The 22,108-nt window shown below is 33.3% G+C and overlaps 1 protein-coding gene across 3 annotated transcripts; it reads left to right on the forward strand.

Annotated features, from left to right (window-relative positions):
* Window positions 1-8,246: 8,246 nt before the first annotated feature.
* LOC120075356 (DNA excision repair protein ERCC-1) lies at window positions 8,247-20,178 on the forward strand. 3 transcript variants are annotated; one of them, XM_039028666.1, is made up of 13 exons: window positions 8,247-8,466; window positions 8,567-8,666; window positions 8,761-8,824; window positions 8,913-9,034; window positions 9,640-9,927; window positions 10,134-10,254; window positions 14,718-14,821; window positions 15,732-15,831; window positions 15,957-16,033; window positions 16,165-16,264; window positions 16,452-16,523; window positions 16,615-16,672; window positions 19,525-19,754. In XM_039028666.1, the coding sequence occupies exons 5-13, from the start codon at window positions 9,695-9,697 to the stop codon at window positions 19,611-19,613; spliced, it is 954 nt and encodes a 317-aa protein (XP_038884594.1). In that variant the 5' UTR covers window positions 8,247-8,466; window positions 8,567-8,666; window positions 8,761-8,824; window positions 8,913-9,034; window positions 9,640-9,694; the 3' UTR covers window positions 19,614-19,754. The 3 variants fall into 3 exon arrangements, with proteins under 3 accessions (XP_038884594.1, XP_038884592.1, XP_038884593.1); XM_039028664.1 differs by having other exon boundaries at window positions 8,258-8,466; window positions 16,615-16,683; window positions 19,525-20,178; XM_039028665.1 differs by having other exon boundaries at window positions 8,258-8,466; window positions 8,616-8,666; window positions 16,615-16,683; window positions 19,525-20,178.
* Window positions 20,179-22,108: the final 1,930 nt, after the last annotated feature.

The following is a 22,108-nucleotide window of genomic DNA, read 5'->3' on the forward strand; positions in this document are numbered from 1 at the left end:
ACCTTGATAAAGAGCAAAGAGGTAGTTCAATCCATGATAGTCATCTACCTAGGATACAGGTTTACTTGACACTCAAATGTTGTTGTAGAATATGTTGTCAATTTTGTTTCTAATTGATCTTTGAACTTTCAAATTTGCAAAATATATGTTTTTATTAAACATAAGATTTTAATTTTTTGTCCAATAAATCTTCAACCTCATCGGACATCCTTTACAATTCTCATATGTATTAAATACGAAATTAAGAGAATAAGGTTCAATTAAGCACAAAATTTATAAAATTTTAGGTCTAGTAGAACAATTAATTTTTCTTTAATAAATAACTTACTATACTCAATATCTATTAAATAAATACAAAATTGAAAAATCATGAATATATAAAATATTTTAAAATTTCAAGGATTTATTAAGGACAAAATTAAGGTTCATCAACCTATTATAAAATTTTTAAATGTCCAAAGACCAATTAAACACAAATTAAAAAAAATGTTTGGTAACTATTTAGGCCACGTTGGTATCCATCAATTTTTTTCTTAATTTTTAGATTTTGAAAATTATGCCTACAAATACCCTCTTTCATATCTAAATTTCTTGCTTTGTTATCTACTTTTTACTAATGTTATAAAAATTCAAACTAAGTTTTGAGGATTAAAAAAAGTAAATCTAAAAATTTATTTTTGTTTTTGGAATTTGGCTAAGAATTCAACTCTTTTACCTAAGAATGATCCAAACCATTATAAGAAATTGAGAGGAAATAAGCTTAATTTTCAAAAACCAAAAATCAAATGATTATCCAACAAGACTTTTGTAACGACCGGACCCTTACATATTATGGTCCAACCGCTACGACATGCATACTTAGACTTTTCTATCATAAGATGAGTTTTGGTAAAAATCTCAAAAGAACATATCTAAGATTTTATTAATTAGGTAGAAAACTATATAAAAAGTTTATTTTACAAAACATAAGGATCCATAAAACATTAGTGTAGTGATACAAAAATGCATATGCCTATAATAGTGAGTTTGATGGTTGGCCATTTGAGCGACATCCAATTCTGCCACCTACGCTGTGTCCTTACCTACAAAGTCTGTAAAATAGGATGAGTATATAATATACCCAGTAAGTAGTTCTCACATAGGGTAGTGACCAAATGTACAATCACATGCAACATATCCTGAAAACATATGATTGGGACCGAAGACATATAATAACATGTGGTGGTCGGTTATGCTTCTAACGTAAATTTCTCCGCTCTGATAGGAAAATGAGGACTTAGGCGGAAACTAACCTATTTGATGATTAGCGGGTCATGCAGTCAGTAGGGCCAAAGTCGCATCTAACATCAACCATTAACATAAACATAAGATTGGACTAGAGGGGTGCAACCATACATACCCTGTTATTCCTTAGCATAATCTTGACATACAATTGGGTCTAGAGGGGTGCAACCATACATGCCCTGCTAGCCTTAGAAGTATAACCTTTATCTAATTAAAATTTAATCGTATTTCATCATTGTGAACAAATATAATGCATGGGGTTCCTTGTCGATAAACGTATTTTAAACATGTAATGCAACCTAACAATAACATAATTATGCAACATATTAAAGGTACACTACCATGAAACACTTAAAGAGAGGGTGGGATAAACTACTTACCTTAACTACCATCCTAGTTTTTCCTTATTATTCCTTATGGTTTAATCAGTAGAGCTTTCCCTTTTAAACCAGAAGGAAATTTGGGCAGTATTTCCCTTGCGTTTCCTTCTTCAAACTAACAAAATTACTTTATCCTTTTCACACGATTTTTACTACTGAGTTTTGTTTGAGAACGAGTTTAACTTCCAGCTCAAAGCCTCCTATTTATAGCCGTTTCCAGCTCTTCTCTGTGTGACAACTCATCCTACAAATGGCTTCTTTAAAATTACTTAGGTTTAAGAATTTCTCTTAATAAAACACCTAATTTTGGCTAACGTTTGTTCTTACGTCTTCAACCTTTGTTTGTATTCAATTTTAGGGTTCTCCATGTATAATATATAAGATCATGGCCAAATTCACCGCATAATCCATGCTTCTATCCAAATCTCGCTCTCTCTCTGTTCTTAGAATTTCATCTCTCCAGCTTTCTTGCTGGTTTGGCTCTCATGGCTCTCGCTCTCGTTGGTTTTACTCTCGTGGCTCTCGCTCTCTCCCACTTTCTCGCTGAGAATCTCGCTCTCTCCAATTTTCTCTCCAATCTCGCCAGTGTGGCTCTCTCCTTCTTTCTCTCTAACTTTGCTCTCTCTCAGTTTTCTCTCCAATATTTCTCTCCACTATTTCTCTCCAATCTCGCTTTCTCCAGGTTTCTCTCCACCAATCTCGCTAGTTTTACCGCTTGTGACACGTGGATTCCACTTCCTTTTTTTTTTTTTTTTTAACTCTTTCAAGTTTTAACCGTATAATTAATTCACCTCCAATTCTTTCAATGAGCAGTGCTCAAACAAAAAGTTATCTAATTTTGTCTCTCGAATTAGCTAGCGTCCAACTTCTAATTAATCCTCCCTGATTTTGCCCCTTATTCATTATTTTTGGATAATTAATAAATTTCTTAATTTTTTTTCCAATTCTAAATTTCGACCCGATTTTCCTATTAAATTTATATATTTTCCATTTTTAATTATATATTTTATTTGTTTTCCTGCTTTCTAAATTAGGGTTAGGGTATTACATTTACCACCCCTTTAAATAAAATTCCATCATGCTTAACATTTGATATTTAATTTCCTGTAGTGTATGCGTACAAATTTGAGTTGTTACAACTTTAGTTTTTTTTGGTTTTGGTTTATGAAAAATAAGTCTAAGTTCTTAAAAACATTTTTTAGTTTTCAAAACTTAGCTTTGTTTTTTTTAAAATAATAGTAAAAATTATATGACAAAGCAAGAGATTTAGAGATGGAAGAGATATTTATATGTTTAATTTTCAAAAGCCAAAAGTCACCAAACGACTCTTTTTTGTAACCTCTTAGGTCCCATTTGGTACCCGTTTCGTTTTTTATTTTTGGTTTGTGAAAATTAAGCCTATTTTCTCCCCATTTTGTACAATGATTTACATTTTTCTCAAGTACAATTATTGAATTTTTAGCCAAATTCTAAAAATAAAAACAATTTTTTAAAAGTTTCCTTTTTTAGTTTTCAAATTTTGACTTGGTTTTTTTAAACCATCGATAAAAAAGTTGATAACAAATGAAGAAATTTGGAGGTGAAATAGTGTTTATAGGTTAATTTTAAAAAACAAAATGGTTAACAAATGGGGTCTTAGTTTTTAGTTTTTAGTTTTTGAAAATTAAGCCTATAAATACTTCTTTCACCTCTAAAATTTCATGTTTTATTATCTACCTTTTACTAATATTTTTAAAAACTAAGTCAAATTTTAAAAATTAAAAATAATAGTTCTTAAATTTTGTTTTTATTTATACTTAGAAAGATACAAATCATTATAAGAAATTGAAAAAAAAAAACTTAATTTTTAAAAATGAAATGGTTACTAAAAGAGACTTAAATATAATTTAATCTCTCATTTTTTCATAGCCATCTATAAGTCAATCCTCCATATTTCTAATCGTGGTTAGTTTTTCTATATATATTCTCATGATTACAAAAAGTTAAGGGGGAGTTTCAAAAATAGAAAAATAAAGGAAAAGTATTTACATAAAATAACAAAATTTTAATCTTCTTTAATAGATGTTGACTTTTATCCGTGTTTTTTTTTTTTTTTTTTACTATTTCTATAAATAATTTGACCATTATTTCTATTTAGTGTAATAGGTACCTAACTATATAGCAACTATGATATATTATAAACAAAAGCCAACAACCAAAAGAATCCATTTGAACTGTATTTTGTAAACCTGCTTGATCGAATCTCTTTATCCACCCATCCTTTGCATTATATATTAGTTTAATCAACCTGTCATATGTTAGCATTAAGCTCATACGACAACTCTAACTGACAATGAAATTAATTAAGGCCATATTTATTTTCCTAAAAATATGATACTTCAATACTAATCCAAAAAGTAGATCATATTTGATTATGTTTTTTTTATTATTTATCTTTATTCTGTAATCGTAATGAAATATGAGGTTTACAGCCAAATTCGTAATCAACAAACACAAATCAATTACGAAGTTAAAGGTGATCAATCTGATTGTGTTTGAAAAGTGTTTGGGACCCACTAGCTCTTTTCATATACTTTTGAACGATTTTCTAATTTTTACCCTCGGATACCGTTACCATATAAATACTATTGTTACTATTATATAAGGAGAATTATGAAGCTGTCACAGTTACTGTTACCATTACAGATACCATAATCGATTGACCTTAAATGATAACGATAATGGTAACGGGAACAGTAAGAAGACAATGATACTAGACAAGGGCAAAATAAATAACCTCAATTGAAACTAAATACCTTTGCAAAATGGCCAAGTAAACGTGATCAAAAATAATTGAATTACGTTTGCAATTGAGACCCTTTACGATTGATGGAAACTACAAATTAGTAAATATGACCTAAAGTCAAAGAATTAAAGATGTATTCAACATTTAGAATAAATAGAAATAAACAATAAATTTTAGTTAGAACAAAATTTGGATGTTGTCTGGGTTGCACTTATCTTTGTGTAGTCCAAGTTGTGCAACTCGGGCAAGCAATTGTTCAATAAAAAATTGTTATGTGGCATTTTTTTAAAAAAAAAATTGTATGTAAAAGAAAAGGATGCATAGGATCTCAAGTGCAATCTAGGATTCACCTAGTCATTGTCTTTTTAGTTATATATGATGCATGTTGACATGTTTGGTGTTTTTTTTTCTTTTTTTTGTATTTTTTTAATTATTTGTTTCTAACTTTCTATTTTCAAAAGATACGTGACATGTTTGGTGACAATTTTTAGTTTTCTATATTTCAAAAATAGATTATGATCGAAATAAGGTCGAGAAGGGGAACAAGATCACTACTCGAGACTACCATGAAGAACATCGCCAACAAGTTAGAGTTCAATTACGTTTAGAGACCAATTAGATATCGAGGACAAGGGGAGGGAATATGGGTGAAAATGGGAAAGGATTCTACATCTTCATGTTTGGGAAAAGATTTATAAATTTGGACAAGTTATTTCCATGAATGTTCATAGTAAATATATGCATTATATACTCTGGTAAAAGTGAATTACTTGTTATTATTGTTACTATTATTTACAATATGTTTTGTAAAGCAATGTGGTTGAGTTAGGGAGGAGTGGCAAGTCTTCTTTTCAATTCATTTTGATGTTGTAACTTGTCACCTAATTAAGAGAGTGGAAGGAATTGATTTGTTTAGCGTAACGGATTAGGGAGTTATTTGTATGTAGGGATGGTGTTAACACCCTACATCGTTTATGAAAATCAATTACAGTATTTTGTCTTTTATATCCAAATTCTCAAATAAATTAATGTCAATTTAAAAATATTTGATTTTTAAGTATCTCATTTATTGGAGACAATAACCCTTTAAATATCTTTACGATAGTATGATATTATCTATTTGGGCATAACCCTCATTACTTTACTTTTAGTTTCACTCGAAATGTATCATCTCATTGGAGATAGTTGACCTTGCTTATATACTCATAGTCTTTCTTTTATCTAGTCAATGTGAGACTTTAGTTATATTCTCAACATATCATGCTTACTATTCTATATTTTAAAGATAACATATGAATTAATAATTTTGGATGAGACACATTTTCTGCATTTAAAGGATATTAGAACATCATTCTCTTATACATAGTTATCTAGTTTCTGATTTTTTGTTTTGAAAATTGTGTTGGTTTTCTTGTCATTTCTTTAGGATGAATTTCTTCTTTCTTAAGAGAACATTTAAATTCATAACCATTTGTAAAAATCAAAACAAGTTTTAGAAACTAATTATTTAGGCTATATTTGATAATCATTTAGTTTTTGATTTTTTGTTTTAATTTGAAAATTAAATCTATAAACACATTTTCCACCTATTGACTTCTATGTTTTGTTCTTTATATCTTAAAAGTGTTTCCAAGCTGAAATTTAAAAGGGAAAAAAAAATAGTTTTTTAACCACTTGTTTTGTTTTTAGAATTTGACTTAAAAATACAAATGTGCTTATATAGAAAAAAAGAAAATCATGATTAAGAAATTGTGAAAAAAAACAAGCATAAATTTCGAAAACAAAAAAGCCAAATAGTTAATAAACGGGATCTTAATTTTTAAAACTTGACTCGGATTTTGGAAACATCCCTAAAAGTGTATGCCCAAAAAAAACCAAAAACCAAAAACTAAAATCTTGTTTAACAACGATTTCATTTTTCTTTTATGTTTTTGAAATTTATGTTTTCGTTTCTTCCAAGGTTTTCAGTTATGATTTCCACTTTTGTTAAAGAAATACTTGAATTCTAAGTTAAATTCCAAAAACAAAAGGTACTTTTTTTAGTTTTCAAGCTTGATTTTTTAGAACCTTAAATAGTTGAATGTTGATAACAAAACCTATAAATTTATAGGTAAAACTAGTGTCTATAAGTTTAATTTTCAAAAATAAAAAATAAACTAATTATCAAACGAGATTTTAATTTTTCCAATTTTTTTGTTTGGTCCTTATCGGAAATTCTTTACCTTTAAGAAATTTAATAAATTTCTAAAAGGAAAACATGCCTATAAGGATAGAGAGATAACATAATACATTACTTACTAGGTTTTATATCACAATCCCAAAGTGATATCTTTAACACTTATTTTAAATTTTGAGGTTGAAATAGTGAATTTCACAGCATGATTTGTAAGATTGGTAGGTTTCAAACATTCTGAACATAATTCTATGTCAATGTTAAGGTAATTGAAGATGATTTAGAGCTTTCAAATCACGAGAAGAAGTGTTGCAACTAAAAAATCTAAGAGGACAATGTTCACAAATTGACAACAACGTCTCAATGACCCAAATGCTAGGGGTGTTTAAATAATCCGACAACCCAGACTACCCAACCAAAAATATAAGGGTTGGGTTGAATTAGTTTTGTTTTTGGGTTGGGTTGGGTTGGGTCATGGGTTGGCTAAAAAAATTTTGGGTCGACCCAACTCAACTCAATTTTCTATATATAAATAAAATATCATATATATATTTTTCTTTGTTTAAAATTTGATTATTTTGTATTGATTAATTTGTGAATTTTAAATATATTTTTTAAAAAATTATTATGATATTTGTCTTTATTTGAAGTTTACAACAAATATCTTAGATATAATTGATATTTAGCACTTGAATTTTATGAGATTTTAGTTATTAGTTATGTGTTGTATATAAATTTACATATTTTTTAATTAAAAAAATAAATTATAACCCGACAACTCAACCTGAAATTTAAGGGTTGAGTTGGTTGGGTTAGAGACTTTATTTAGGTTCTTTGAGTTGCCAACCCAACCAACCCGAATTTTTGAGTTAGTCCAAAAAATACCCTCAACCTAATCCAACCTAACCCATGTACACCCATATCAAATGCATCAGTCCAATAGACTTGACTTGAGGCCACTGCATCGAGACGGAATATAATTTTTGAAAAATTCTGAGAGCGTCTCAACACTGTAACCTTGTTTTCCAACTAATTTTAGAGACTTAACCCTATTTCAATTTCTACACTTTTTTTTTTGTGAGTTTAAGGAGACTTTTCATTCTTTTATTTACAATAGTTTTGAAATTTTGGATTAGATTTTGTATTTAAATATTGTGTAATTTTGTTAGTTCCTAGAAATAGTATATCCATATGCATTTTCAAATAATTACCATGCATTTTAATTTAATATCCTACCATTTTTTAGATAAAAACTGTATATATATTATAAATACTATACAATAATAAATGTCATACTTAGTGTCTAATGTCAAATGTCATTGTCTCATTATCACATGTGTTAATTATGTGTCATTCAACCACTTATGCATAGTGTTCAAGTGTGACACTTTTTACTTGTCAAAAATTTTCTATAAATAAGTGGTCATTTGTGGATTTTGTAGAGATATATATACTGATAGTGGAGATTTTTTTAAGAAATTTCTTATTTTTTTATTATTTTATTTATTTATATATTATATTTATTAATATTCGTGTTTCCGTTCATTTTTCTCCAACAAATTCATAATAATTTAAATATCTTTCAAAATTCGAGTGGTTTTACTCATCAATTTGATGTTAAATAACTCTTAACTTCAGATGTGTTACTACATTGATACTTCATAACTCAAACACGGGTAGAGAAGGAAAAAGAACCGCGCGTCATCATTTCACCTCTCGCCTGCGATCACCCGATAACTCCTCCTCCAGCCGCTGCCCTTCGCTGGTCGCCGCCCTTCACCGCCTCCACCGATTGTCGCCGGCCACGCTTCGCCCGCTGACCTGGCCATCGCCTCCCGTCACCGGTAACGTCGCTGCTCTGCCTCTTCTTTCTTTCCTTCTTTTCTTTCTATCTTCTCGATTCTTCTCTTTCTCATTCTTTTCCTTTTCTGATCACGCAATCAGACACCACAGCCGCCACTCTCACCCATCCTTTCTGCCATTCTCTGTTCAGCGCTGTTTTTGGCACGTCTCCAGTCGCTGTTGCCGCTGATCGTGGCTGTAGGTAAGGGTTTGGAAGGAGTTTTGAGTTTGTTAATTTTAAAATACCCATTAAGTTTTAGCCTAAGTTTTGCTTTACCATGGTTTTTGGACGTTAGATTTGTGATTTAGAGGAATTTAAGGCCGCTGTCCAGCAAGGGATTTATATTGGGTGACATTTCGGTAAATTTTAAAGCCTTCAAGTCCTTTAAAATCTTATATTGGTTGCTGTATTTGGGTGATTAACACTTAATTCTGCGTTCTTGCCTAGATTCAAATTTCAAGCTATATAATCAGTAGAATTTGGTGAACTGGATAAAGGGACTTTTGGGCGGAGCATGGTTTTTGCAAGCTAAAGGGAATTTACCTTGATAGTTTTTGTTTCAATCTAAGGTAAGTGGTTCTCTGATGATGGATTTAGAACTATTGTTTTTCCATGGAATAGCACTATATGCCAACCTAATGTCCATATGATATCATATTGTGATACTGATAAGCATGTTTGATTATTGGTTGTAAGCGTGTCGTGTACATTGACACTTCGTGTGACGCAAATGTCCATAACACGAGCTCTGTGTGGGTTATGAGTTATGTACACCGTATCTGTGTGATGTGTTATATCTCATGAAATATTAACTATTATGGGTTATGTACACCATATCTGTGTGACGCGGGTGTCATAACATCTAAGCTTATGTTTTGTACCTTGTATGTGTGCCATATGCATTTGAACATTTGTATGATGTGTCTGTGTGACGAGTATTTATATAATACTCACCCTTTACGCTTTTGTTTCTCTCCCACATAAGGGCCGTGTTTGAGGCAGTTGATAGGACATTGCTAGTTGTGCCATGGGGACAGGGTGTCATGACCTTCCGCATCACTAATTTATCTTTACCATTTTCATCGAACTATTTAAGAGTATGAGGGCTAGTCTTGATTTGAGACATATGTTTTTATTACTAAAAGTTTGTTTTGTTTAAATTGTTATTTTAAAGGGATCCCTTTCAGCATCTCAATTTCCAGAATCTGAAATAGCACAAAGGGAAGATTATGGAGGAAGGAAACGAGGAAGAGAACTTACAGCAAACCGCTCACAAAAAGAGTAAGACCATTATCAAGATACCCTCTTATCAAGAAGTCATCGAGAGCTCACAGCCAAAGTCACAATCCTTCTCCCAAGCCTTTGCGTTCCTCAAATCCTCTGAATTTTACTCTCCTCCTCCAAAACCAGCATCTGCCTCCTCCTCTCAATCCTTGTCGGCTTCTGAGATCACAAACCCAAGGTGCCTGTTTCCCCATTTCCTTTTCAAAGTCACTGTTTCATTCATGGCATCCAGAATTTAATTTCTTTTTCTGCCCTTTTCGTCTTTTTGTCTTTTTATCTCTCTCTCTCTCTCTCTCTTTTTTTTTTTTTTTTTTTTTTTTGTGATATTGTCTTTTGGGTTAGTCGGATTTCAATATGCTTTTTGTGGTTTTTTGTTGATTTCAGAAAAAATGATCAACTAGATACCTCATCTTCTTCAACATCAGCTTCTACAACTACTCCAAATAATAGCTCGTCAGTGCCGAGCTCTGTTAGTCACAATGCTATTCTTGTGAGCAATAGACAGGTGAGGTTGTTAATATAAGGAACTTGCTGGAACTCTCTTAATTTGAATTGGTAGTTTGGTCACCGTGTTTCTCCATTGGTGGATTTTGTTGGCAGTTTATAAATGGTTTGGATCATAATGTGGGGATTATGATACGCGATTTCATTGGCTGGCTGTCTTGTAGCTTATCTTTGCATGGTAGATGCGTCAATTAATTACTAGGAAGATTGAAAAATATTACATGATTGTTAAGTCATGACTTACTAATATCAAATTTAGTGATGATACTTCTAAAATGTCACCATTCTATCAAACTAGTCATGAAAGTAATATTGTCAGAATTGATTCTTGTGATGAATGTTCATATAGAAGGGTTCAGAGACATGATGGAAGATTTTTTATATGATAACCCTAGCAATTTGAAAATTAGGAACTATTTTGTCGAACCTCTAATATCAAATTCTAAAACCCTCCAAATCAATTTGACGTCAATCTAAAGGGAAAGATTAAAGTTGGATTACCTTTTGATCGAAGATTAAGAGATAAGGAGAACTAGTTCCTTACTCAAAGTTTCGAACACTTCACAAGCAAGTTGATCAATCCCTCTTGAGTGTTCTTGGCATGCAATCTTGGCTCAAGAATTGCAAAGTGGTGATGAGGCTCCTTCATCTGCTAGAAGGTTTTCATTTAGAAAACCCTAACAACTTCAGAATTTCGAAAATTCAGTATTGTGTTCCATTTTACCCCTTAAAACCTATCTTGTTTAACCAAAGGGACTTAAAAGTCCATTCTACCCCTAACTCAAAAATACTAAAATCCCAAATAAGACATATATGGGTCCAAAAATGAAAACACCAAAATAAAATATGCTTGCAAATAAAATAACACTAATGAGATTTTATAAAGCTCAATCAATTTTATCTTGTAGCATCAAATGGAACCTATCATAGAGCTTCTGATTAGTTGTAGTTGTTTGAATCCCCTCAATTGAGTTTATCTTTATTTGTATGCAAGAATTCAATACTACTAGTTTTTTGGCTATTGAATGGGCGATTGGTCTTGAAGGTAACACGAGAATGTCCTGGTTCATATAAGTTTCAAGGTTGGTGAAGGCATATCTCAAGAATTTGCTCCTTGTTGATGATAAAACTCTTTTAAGCTAGTGGTGAGAAATATTTTGGTAATCTTAATGGAATGTGGATGGTCTCTGAAGAGATCTATTGGGCTAGCATTAATAGATTGAAATCCTCAAGCCAAGCAGTCAAATTGTGATGTGCATAAATTAGCAAATAAAGTCAATTGGTTGGTTGTAAAATGTCCTATTCCTCCTTTGTTATTTTGGTTTTCCTTTTTCTGTGACACTAGGTAGAATTCCTTATTGGGTTGGTGAGAGTGATCAAGTACAAAAGAAACTTCCATGTTAATTCTTGAAAAAGGACGTAGACTTAGTTTAAGTCTATGTTATGGATAATAAACATTCTCCAATTTACCGTTAATCTATGTTATAGATACTAAATATTCTCTGACTTATTATTAGTCTATGTTATAGATAATAATAAATATTCTCCGACTTATTGTCAGTCTATGTTATAGATAATAAATATTCTTTGACTTACTGTCAGTCTATGTTATAGATAATAAATATTCTCCTCCATTTCCCCTTCCCTTTTTTTTTTTTTAATGTAAACAACTGCTTTCATTGGAAAAAAAAATGAAAGAATACAAAGGCATACAAAAAACCAAGCCCGCAGAGCCCCTAAAGAAAGGGCTTCCAACTAAGAGAAATATTTCCAAGGGAATAATTACAGAAAGTGTTCGAAATTGAAGCCCACGGAGAAACATGAAACCTCACCAAGGACCAAACCTCACTTTGGTCTCTCTCCCTACACTAAACACTTTGTTGTTCCTCTCCCCCCAAAGATCCCACAAAAGAGCACACACCCCCGCAAGCCAAATAAAACGACCTTTCCTTTAAAAGGCGGATGAAGGAGGAACTCCCCAAACATCGAACAAACAACCCTTTGACGAGCGAGCACAAAGCCAAACTCTTGAAAAGAATCATTCCACACAGATCTTGCAAACAAAGGATGCAGCACCAAGGACCGATAAGCGAAGGCATCTTTCTCAAAAGCCTTTCCACTGTCAAGAGCCTTTCCATTTTAGAAACTTTGGTGTTAACTGAAATTTCATTTTGAAAGTCTTCCAGAGGACAATAGGTGTCATCTTGTCTAATGGGAGGTTGTGCCCTTATAAGTCAGCGATGGGGTACAGGTGTTGGGAATTTAGTGAAAGTTCTTGGAAATAAAGATTACGAGGATGATTAAATTATTCACTTGGTTGGTTTTGTTAGGGGAGCTAATACTGTTTGCACTATGGGGTTCTTAGTGAAAGTTCTTGGAAATAAAGATTACGAGGATGATTAAATTATTCATTTGGTTGGTTTTGTTAGAGGAGCTAATACTGTTTGCACTATGGGGTTCTTAGTGAAAGTTCTTGGAAATAAAGATTACGAGGATGATTAAATTATTCACTTGGTTGGTTTTGTTAGAGGAGNCTGTTTGCACTATGGGGTTCTTAGTGAAAGTTCTTGGAAATAAAGATTACGAGGATGATTAAATTATTCACTTGGTTGGTTTTGTTAGAGGAGCTAATACTGTTTGCACTATGGGGTTCCGTCATTCGTTATCTAATAGGGAAACAAGGGATATTGTTGCTATACTCTCTTTATCTTGGGCTTTTTGGTTTTCTGATGGGAGAAGGGACTTTTGTGTGTAGTGCCATACCCCTTTAGAGGGCTTTTCTTGTAATTCCTTTTTCTTTGTCTAGACAACCCTTCTCCCTTGAGAGATTCAGTCTATGCCTCGATGTAGGGGATGAAAATCCCCAAGAAGGTTAAGTTCTAGTTTTGTCACTCATTATTTGATAGGGAAATGGGGATACTGTTGTTCTTCTCTCTTTATTGGAGGATTTTTAGTGTTTTGATTGTAGAAGGGACTTTCGTGTGTGGTGCCATAATCCTTGGGAGGAAGTTTTTGGTAATTCTACTTCTAGTTTTGTTGCTTGTTATCTGATAGGGAAAGGGGATATTATTGCTCTTCTCTCTTTATTGGAGGGTTTTCAGCCTTCTGATGGGAGAAGGGACTTTCGTGTGTGGTGCCCTAATCCTTCAAAGGAAGTTTTTGGTAATTCTTTTTTTTTTGTCGGTCAAGCCTTCTCCCTTGAGATATTCGGTCTATGCCTTGATTGGAGGATGAAAATTTCTAATTATGTTAAGTTACTTATTTGGCTGGTTCTTCATGGTGGGTTAATACTTTAGACAGGATGTCGAGGAGGATGCCTTCCTTGATTGGGGTTGTGGTGCTCCATTCTGTTTAGGAGAACTGAAGTGGACCTTGATCATCTTCTTTGGCATTTTGATTTTGCATATGCTATGTGAATTTTTCTTTGATAAGTTTGGTTTTTTCTAGCTAGAGAACATGATTGCTAAGAGGTGATTGAGAAGTTTCTTCTTCATCCTCGAAAGGAAAGTTCTTGTGTTTCGCGGGAGTGTGTTATTTTGTTGGGTCTTTGGGGTGAGAAGAACAATAAAACCTTTAAAGGGCTTGAGCAAGCTCCTTATGATGTTTGGTCCCTCGCCAGTCGCTAGGTTCCGTATTTCCTTGTGGGCTTTGGTTATTGAAGCTTTTTTATAATTATCCGCTTAGTTTTATCTTGCTTGGAACTTTGGTTTTTTGAAATTAGAAGTAAAGGATAATTACATTTATATTTAAATTACGAGCAAAGACAAGAGTTAAAACACCCCAATTTCTAAACATCAATTCATGAGCTTGCTCTACTGTTCTTGTATTTCGTCTCATGTTCCTTTCCAGCCACACAAATCGAAGTATGGCAAAGACTCTAACCTACCAGAGATTGCAGGATGTGTTTGTTGGGATATTGGCTTCTGTTTATTCTATGGAGAATTTTGCTCGTGGGGGAAAACAGGATATTTTATGGTAGGAATGTCTTTAGAGATAGCTTAGAGCATTCACACTGCAGCACCTCACTCTAGACTTTTACCCTCTCTTCAAGAGGATCTGTTTAACTACGATTCACTTTATTATTAATGTTTTTCTTCCTTTCTTCTCTTTATCAAATGGATCGAACCTGCAACGTGGAGCATTGGACCTAGCTCAGCTGCCTACTGCCCCACTAAGCCAACAAGCTACCAAATTATCTGGGTTTTTATTTTATTATTATTATTGTCTTTAATGTTGCCAACTTGCCCAATGCCTAAGGACATCTATCGTCCATCTTTTTTGTGTTACTTAACTATTGGTATTCCTCTATTCTCAATGAAAATGTTTCTTAATCTAAAAAAAAAAAGAGAGAGAAATAATGAATATAAGCTTTTTGGCTTATTACTTCAAGTTTATTTTATTTGAAGTTTATGCCATTGGTATGTCGTTAATAATAGTGAATTGGTTCATCTCATGTTCTCTCAGAAGGGAAATCCCCTTCTCAAACACGTCAGGAATGTGAGATGGGCTTTTGCAGATGTAGTACCTGATTACTTACTTGGACAAAGCTCTTGTGCTCTCTATCTAAGGTTTGAGTTTCATTCCCTTTCTATTTACTCTACTCATGGTATCAAAAGAAATAAAATTGAGCTCTCTAGATTTAGAGTGTCCAGTGTGCTATGAGCTTGGTTTGTCTGACTTGTGTGCAACACTGGCACTCATAAACGGTAGTTTCTGAACCCTTAAAGACGTTCCTACTAGGCTTCTATTAAATGTGGTTGTATTTGCATATTAGAGTTCTGGTATGATGGAAACATTTTATTGTTTTTATAAGAACCAAACTTTCGTTGAGAGAAATAAAAGATTGTACAAGCCATACGAAAAACAAGTTCACAAAGGAAGCCCAACATTAACTACATGAACAAACCCCTGTCCACCAAAATGAGATTCAGCTGGTAATTACAGAACACCCAATCATTGGGCGTCTATAAAGAAGACTTAGACCTGACCAACTCCCAAAGCCCCTCCCAAGATCCCTTATCCCCTCTAAAGATTGTATTGTTCATCTCCAATCAAATTCTCCACAAAATAGCAAAAAAAAAAAAAAAAAAAAAAAAAAAAGAAGAAGAAAGGAAAACAGTCTAGATTGCCACAAAACCCTTCTTTATCCTGAAAAGAAGCGTTCAAGAGCACCTCCTCGATCATAGCAGCCTCTATTGAAAGCCAAAATGAACCTGACATCCTGAAGAACCGTCTCTAAAGGGAGAAAGAAAAATGAAAATACAAAAGTAAAAATCAAGGTCCCCCTGGCTCCTGTTGCTAATTGCAAACAACGCTGCACTAGAGAGCTTTAGCATTTGAATGTACAACTTTAGTACTGGTTTTGATCTCTCACACCATCTTATCCGGGCAAAACATTATGCGTCAATCGTTTAGTCATCTTCTTAGTTCTTCCATATGTTAGAATATTTCATTGATTAGATTAGTCCTTTTTTGCAGTCTTCGGTATCATCTACTGCATCCGGACTACCTGTATTACCGTATAAGAGAATTGCAAAAGAATTTCAAGCTTCGTGTAGTTCTGTGTCATGTTGATGTGGTAAGAAATCATACTGGCTGGCCCGGTTTTTGTCCTGATGAAGACTTCATATAGTTAATTTAGTTACCAAAGTGTAGTCATTTTGATGCTTGTGTGAAGTAATGGCATGTTTTAGTTTATTTCAGGAAGATGTTGTGAAGCCTTTGCTTGAAGTCACCAAAACAGCTCTACTTCACGATTGTACCCTTCTTTGTGCTTGGAGGTACATTTTTTATGCTCGTGTGAAGTTATTTTTGGCTGGCTTATTTACTTCTTTTTTTCTTGGTTGAGGTAAAGAGTAGCGACCCCATGCCAGGAAATTGACTTTTGGATTTTATTTCTGCTTTTTATTAGTTTGGAGGAGTGTGGTCGCTACTTGGAGACTATAAAAGTTTATGAAAACAAGCCTGCAGATCTTATTCAAGGCCAGATGGACACCGACTATCTGTCACGGGTATTGATTTTTTAAAGCTTTTTACCTATTGAACATTTATTTCGTTTCTGTGACACCAATATCATGTGGCCTTATATTTACATCACCTCTTAGCTATTTTTTCCAAAAAGTCAAGTCCACCACAATTGATTTTACTTTCTTAGCTCTTTAAATATGTTCTGAATTAAAATTCTCGTTTTAATTGTAGCTAACTCATGTCCTGACATCAGTTCGGCATGTTAACAAGACTGATGTGGTCACCCTTGGAACGACATTTGGGGTAACCCTCTGCTGTCTTTCACTAAGGTTCTTCCATTCTTGTCTGTTATGTCTTCTTCGGTGTAAAACTGCTAATTTGTTTTCTGTTGCAGTCTCTATCTCATATTATGGATGCATCCATGGAAGATCTAGCTCGTTGCCCTGGTATAGGTGAGCGCAAGGTATTCCCTTTTCCAAAGCAGGACCCTTTTCCAAGTGTTCTTAGTTCTTGTTATACTCTTTTTCATTGGAATCGTAAATTTCTTTTGAAAATATCCCATGTCTTTGATGTCATCCATAATATTTTGACGTGGTTTAAGCTAGAAGTATTCTATATCATCGACAATACAATAACATGCTTTTAGTATGTAAGTAATAATAGAAGCATTTACATCCATACTGCGTGGAAACATTTACATGGTTTGAAGGAGGTTCGGGAGGATTTGGGTAATGAGCCCTCTGACCTGTAAGTTACTCCGACGATGATTCATTTCTTTCCTCTTTTTTCGTTCCCGAGCGTAGCCTACCGTCGGGAGGAAGACTTGGATCATGTTCTTTGGCGCTACGAGTTTGCGAACTGTCTGGAATTATTTTCTCTAGACGTTTGACTTGACGTGTGTTCGCCATAGGGGTGTTAGAGATATGATGGAGGAGTTCTTCCTTAATCTGCCGTTTGGGGAGAGAGATCGATCCCTCTGGCTTGCTAGTATTTGTGCTATTGTTTGGGTGCTATGGGACGAGAGAAATAGGCGGGTGTTTAGGGGAATTGAGAGGGATATTAGGGATGTTTGGTCTCTTGTTCATTTCCATGTTTCTCATTGGGCTTCGATTGCAAAGGCTTTTTGTAATTATTCCATTGATATGATTTTGTATAGCTGGAGTCCCTCCCTGTAGTGGGATTCCCCATTTTTTTGTTGGTTGAGTTTTTTTGTTCACGTGTGTATTCTTTCATTTTTTTTCTCAATCAAAGTTGTTCTTATTATAAAAAATAAATAAATAATATTAAGGGGGTGTTTGGCTCACCAACATGAGTTGAGTTGAGTTGGTACGATATACCAACTCATTGTTTGACCCACCAACTTTAAATGTTGGTGGAGTTTAGTTGGTATATTTTACCAACTCACCCCAATTCTCCTTTCTTCCTATGTTTTCAATGGCTCCACCCATCGACCACTGTCACACATTGAGAACTAACTTTGGGCTTCGACAACCACCTTTGATGACAACTCCGACGACCAACTCTGGTTCTGACAACCACTTCTGATGGAAACTCCGGCAACCAACTCCGGGCTCCGACAACTACCTATGATGACAATTCCAACGATGAAATCCAGACTCCGATAACCACCTCCGATGACAGCTCCAGCGACCAACTCCGAGCTCCGACAAACTTTGTGCGACCAACTCCGATAACCAATTCTGGCCTCCGATAACCACCTCCTGTGACCCAACTCCGACGACCAATTGGCTCCGACAACAAATTCCAATGACCAACTCCGACATCTATCTTTGTAGGCTCCGACAACCACCCCCGACTACAAACTCCGATGAAAATCACCTTTGATGATCACTTTTGAGCGATCAATTCCGACGACCAACTCGAGGTTTCGACAACCACCTTCGACGACAAACTCCGACAACCAACTCTGATACCATCTTCATGTGACTAACTTTTGGCTTCGAGTCACCTCCGACTACAATCTCCAACGAAAATCATATTCGATTAACTTCGACGATCACTTTTGCCTGACCAACTCCAAGATTCGAAAACCACCTCTGATGACAAACTTCGACAACCAACTCCAATACACCTTTATGTGACCAACTTCAGGCTCCGACAACCATCTCCGGCTACAAACTCCAGCAAAAATAATCTTCGATAATCAATTTCGACAACCACTTCCGATTACTATAAGACTGATGACTGTTAAAGTATGTTGTAGGGTGGTTGATTATATAAAAAATATTATTGTCTACATTAAGTGCAATATTTATACGTAATGAATTCACATATTATATGAGCGTTAAGAATATTTAGACGAAAAATATGTATGTAGTTGAAAAGTATGCCACATATAAAAAAAAAACCATAAAATGAAAATTTTTTTTCTAGAATATTTTCCAGCAAGAATTAGTGAAAAATAGAGATTTGTTCTCTAATGATCCTTCAAATTTAGTGGAAATGAAAGTGAAACAGTTGAAGAAATGTGGTGACATTCCATTAACTGTTACGATGATGGGGGAGATTAAATTAAAATAATACATGATATAGTAAAAATATAGAGCAACAATAGATAGAAGAAGAAAAAGAAGATGATAATGAAATTCACGGAGAAGAATTGGTTAGAAAGTTTTGATTTCGCTTTAGTTTTTCATTTTATTTAACCATATTTCTACCCGAAATGTAATGGGTTAATTGTTGTTTATTGCCAAAAAAAGAAAGAAAGCAAGAAAGAAAAGTTCTAAAAATGAAAAGAAAAAAATTGCAGTCAATATTTTGTTCAAACAAAGATGGGTAGAATTATTGAATAAAAAAGTTTTAAAACAAAAATAGTAATCATAAGAGCATATTATTTAGAGTTAAAAAACTGTATCAGATACCCAGATATATGAACTCAACTTTGCATCTCAAACACAGACATGAACTCAGACTAAATAACTTTGTACTCCAAACACAAACATACAAACATATAAACTCTCAAGATATGTGGGAACTCCACAGACATGTGAACTCCAGACATAACTCAACTCAGCGTCCCAATCAGTTTTTAAGTCTTCAACTGTGATATAAATAGCTTGATGTTATATTTTTCTAAAAAATTTCACTCATAAATATGATATCATTCTCCTTAATATTCTGTGTATGATCTTGGTAGATTTTTAGGTTGTTGATAATTCTATTGAAACTGGCATTATTCATCCTCCACAGCTATCTAAATTTTGTTGTCAGGTGATTGAGGTTATTGCATTTAGAAACTTAAGAGTGATTTTTAGTTTGTTATTAAATTCCTCTTACTTGTCAGGTAAGGCGGCTGTACGACACCTTTCACGAGCCATTCAAGCGCATTGTTTCAACCCACCCTGGTGCTCCAGAAACTCCAACCCAGAATAATACCAAACCTCGCTCAATGGATGAAGAACAAGATGTGGATGAGAAGAGAACAGAAGATGGTAGCCAACACAAAAAGGAACCTGAATTAAATATCAAATCAGCTCTCTCTGCTGCTTTTGCCAAATATGCTGACAAAATTGGTAAAAATTGTAGCATGCCACGAGGAGAAGAAAGAGGAGAACCTGAAAGTAGCAACTTGCAGTAATTTTCAGCTTGTGGCCACCCAAATCCATTTAAAATGAAGACCAGCTGATAAGAAGTAGCAACTGAAGGTCTGCTTGTTCATGTTGCTGTAGAGTACGATCATGTTGCTACATCCTTCAGAACACAATCTGAACGCGCTCGTGTACTGTTTACAAATGTTGCTTCGCTATCAGTTGGAACACAAGATTGCAAGTGAGTTTTAGTAGTCCGAAAAACGACATGTAAATTATATTTGCTTTTTGTTATTGGTTGTTTTTAGTTGTAAAGCCTGTAATGTTTCCTGGACAAATGACAACTAAAGATGTTTATTTCCATGAAAAATGTAATCCATCAATGATAACCTGAAAAGTAAATTTTATTCGATTAGTTTGCCAAATCTATTGCAATTTGAGTGCAAGATCAGCTAGCATTTTTTAGATAGTTTTGAACAATTTTTTAATTGTGTCCACAAATATCATTATCATCACGATTATTGTTACTGTTATAATAGGGGAACTACCGTTATAGATATTAGTACTATTACTGATTGATCCTAAACAGTACCAGTAAGAAGATAATATAAAGTAAATATTGTAAAGTAAACAATACTAATGGTAATCAGATTGCGTTTGCAAAATGTTTAATAAACAGGATCAACAATTCAATTACGTTTGTGATTGAGACCCATTATGGTAATTTCACCAATTTAATTTTGATTAGGATTGGTAAGCGTGGCCTAAGATCACTAATAAGTTGGCTCTGTTTAGACACAACGAGGTTTCCATTTGCTGATTTAGCCTCAAATTATTTTTACAAAAGCAAAATTGGAACTTCCTTTTTATGTTTTTATATTTTTTTAATCATCAATTCATAAGTTTGAGTAGTAACTTCTTGTAGTTGAAGCCAATTTGTTTATATTTGGTGAGAAAGTGATCAACAAGCAGCTTTATTGCTTTTAGTTGGAAGGGAAAGCAGCATTTTGGCATCCTTGTATTAGTTTGGTGCTAGTTTTCCCAACTTGGTTCCACTGTATGATATTTTATTGGGTTTTATGGAAGGTAGACTTTTCCTTCCATTACAGAGTTTAAAATTGAATAATATTTGAAGTATAGGATCAAAATGATATTTTAATCTTTAAAAAATTTATCAAATTACCCGTTTCAAGAAATGGTTTCGGTCGATAATATTTTGTTTTGAATATTTCTTATTTTGTGTTTGTTGGTTTTTTTTTTTTAATATATTATTACACTTTTGATTTTAAGTTTTAGTTTAAATTGTATTTTGGTATAGAGTTTTCAAACTCAATAATTTTCCCTATCTATTCGGCTGCAACCAGCGATTCCATTTTTGAATTCAATTTGACACAAGACCACCTCTTGCCATCAATTTATATTTTGAGATCGGAGATTCCTCTTTTATCTTTTATCTGTTTTTGTTTTTTAATTTCAAGTATAGAGTATACCCAACATTTATAAAATATAAACCTAAAAAGAATGAACAATATTATTTCTCCTACTATTATGAAATGTAAATGTATATAAACCTCCAAAGGTACAAAAACGTATAATTTGTTTCAAGATTTTCTATGTGAGAATTGCATTATAATTAAATATAGTTTCAACCATGTCGTTAGATTTTACAAAAAGGTACTTTTACTTTTTATAAAACTGACTTTCTTATGTTATATTAGACTAAGAGTCCAGGATTATATGAATATCTAAATGAATTTATGAATATTTCCTAATTTTCCTTTGGATAATTGTGTGGCAGTCTACTAAAGAAAATTAGATCTCGAAGTGATTGCAATGTGGTTGAGATTCCGATTATAGCTGATCTTCTTCTTCATCTTGATCGAAATTCCATCGAAAAGTTTTTTTAAAAAAATTAATGATTTAAACTTGTGAGGAGTTAAATGGAATATATATACTGTCTCTTATACACATCTAGATGTGTATAAGAGACAGCAATGTGGTTGTGAAATCGTGAACGAGGTCCATGAGTTTTGACTCAGCACATAAATCGTGTACCCGTCCACGATTTAAGGCCAACAAATTAATACTAAATATTTTATTTTTTAGTTTTTTTTTTTAATTTCCGGAGAATGTTTTACTGTGAAATTCAAATTCTTAAAGGACGGTAAAATAAAAATTAAATCAAATTTCTAGCAGCGAATTAAGGGTAAATATATTTTTTTCACATTTTTCCCAACTTCCGTCTTCTTTTATTTTTTAGTATTCTTTTTATATTTTTGGAGAATTTTTTACTGTGAAATTCGGTAAAATAAAAATTGAATCAAATTTCTAACCACGAGT

The sequence above is a fragment of the Benincasa hispida genome, chromosome 4 (genome assembly GCF_009727055.1).
Source record: "Benincasa hispida cultivar B227 chromosome 4, ASM972705v1, whole genome shotgun sequence".
Classification (NCBI taxonomy): Eukaryota; Viridiplantae; Streptophyta; class Magnoliopsida; order Cucurbitales; family Cucurbitaceae; genus Benincasa; species Benincasa hispida.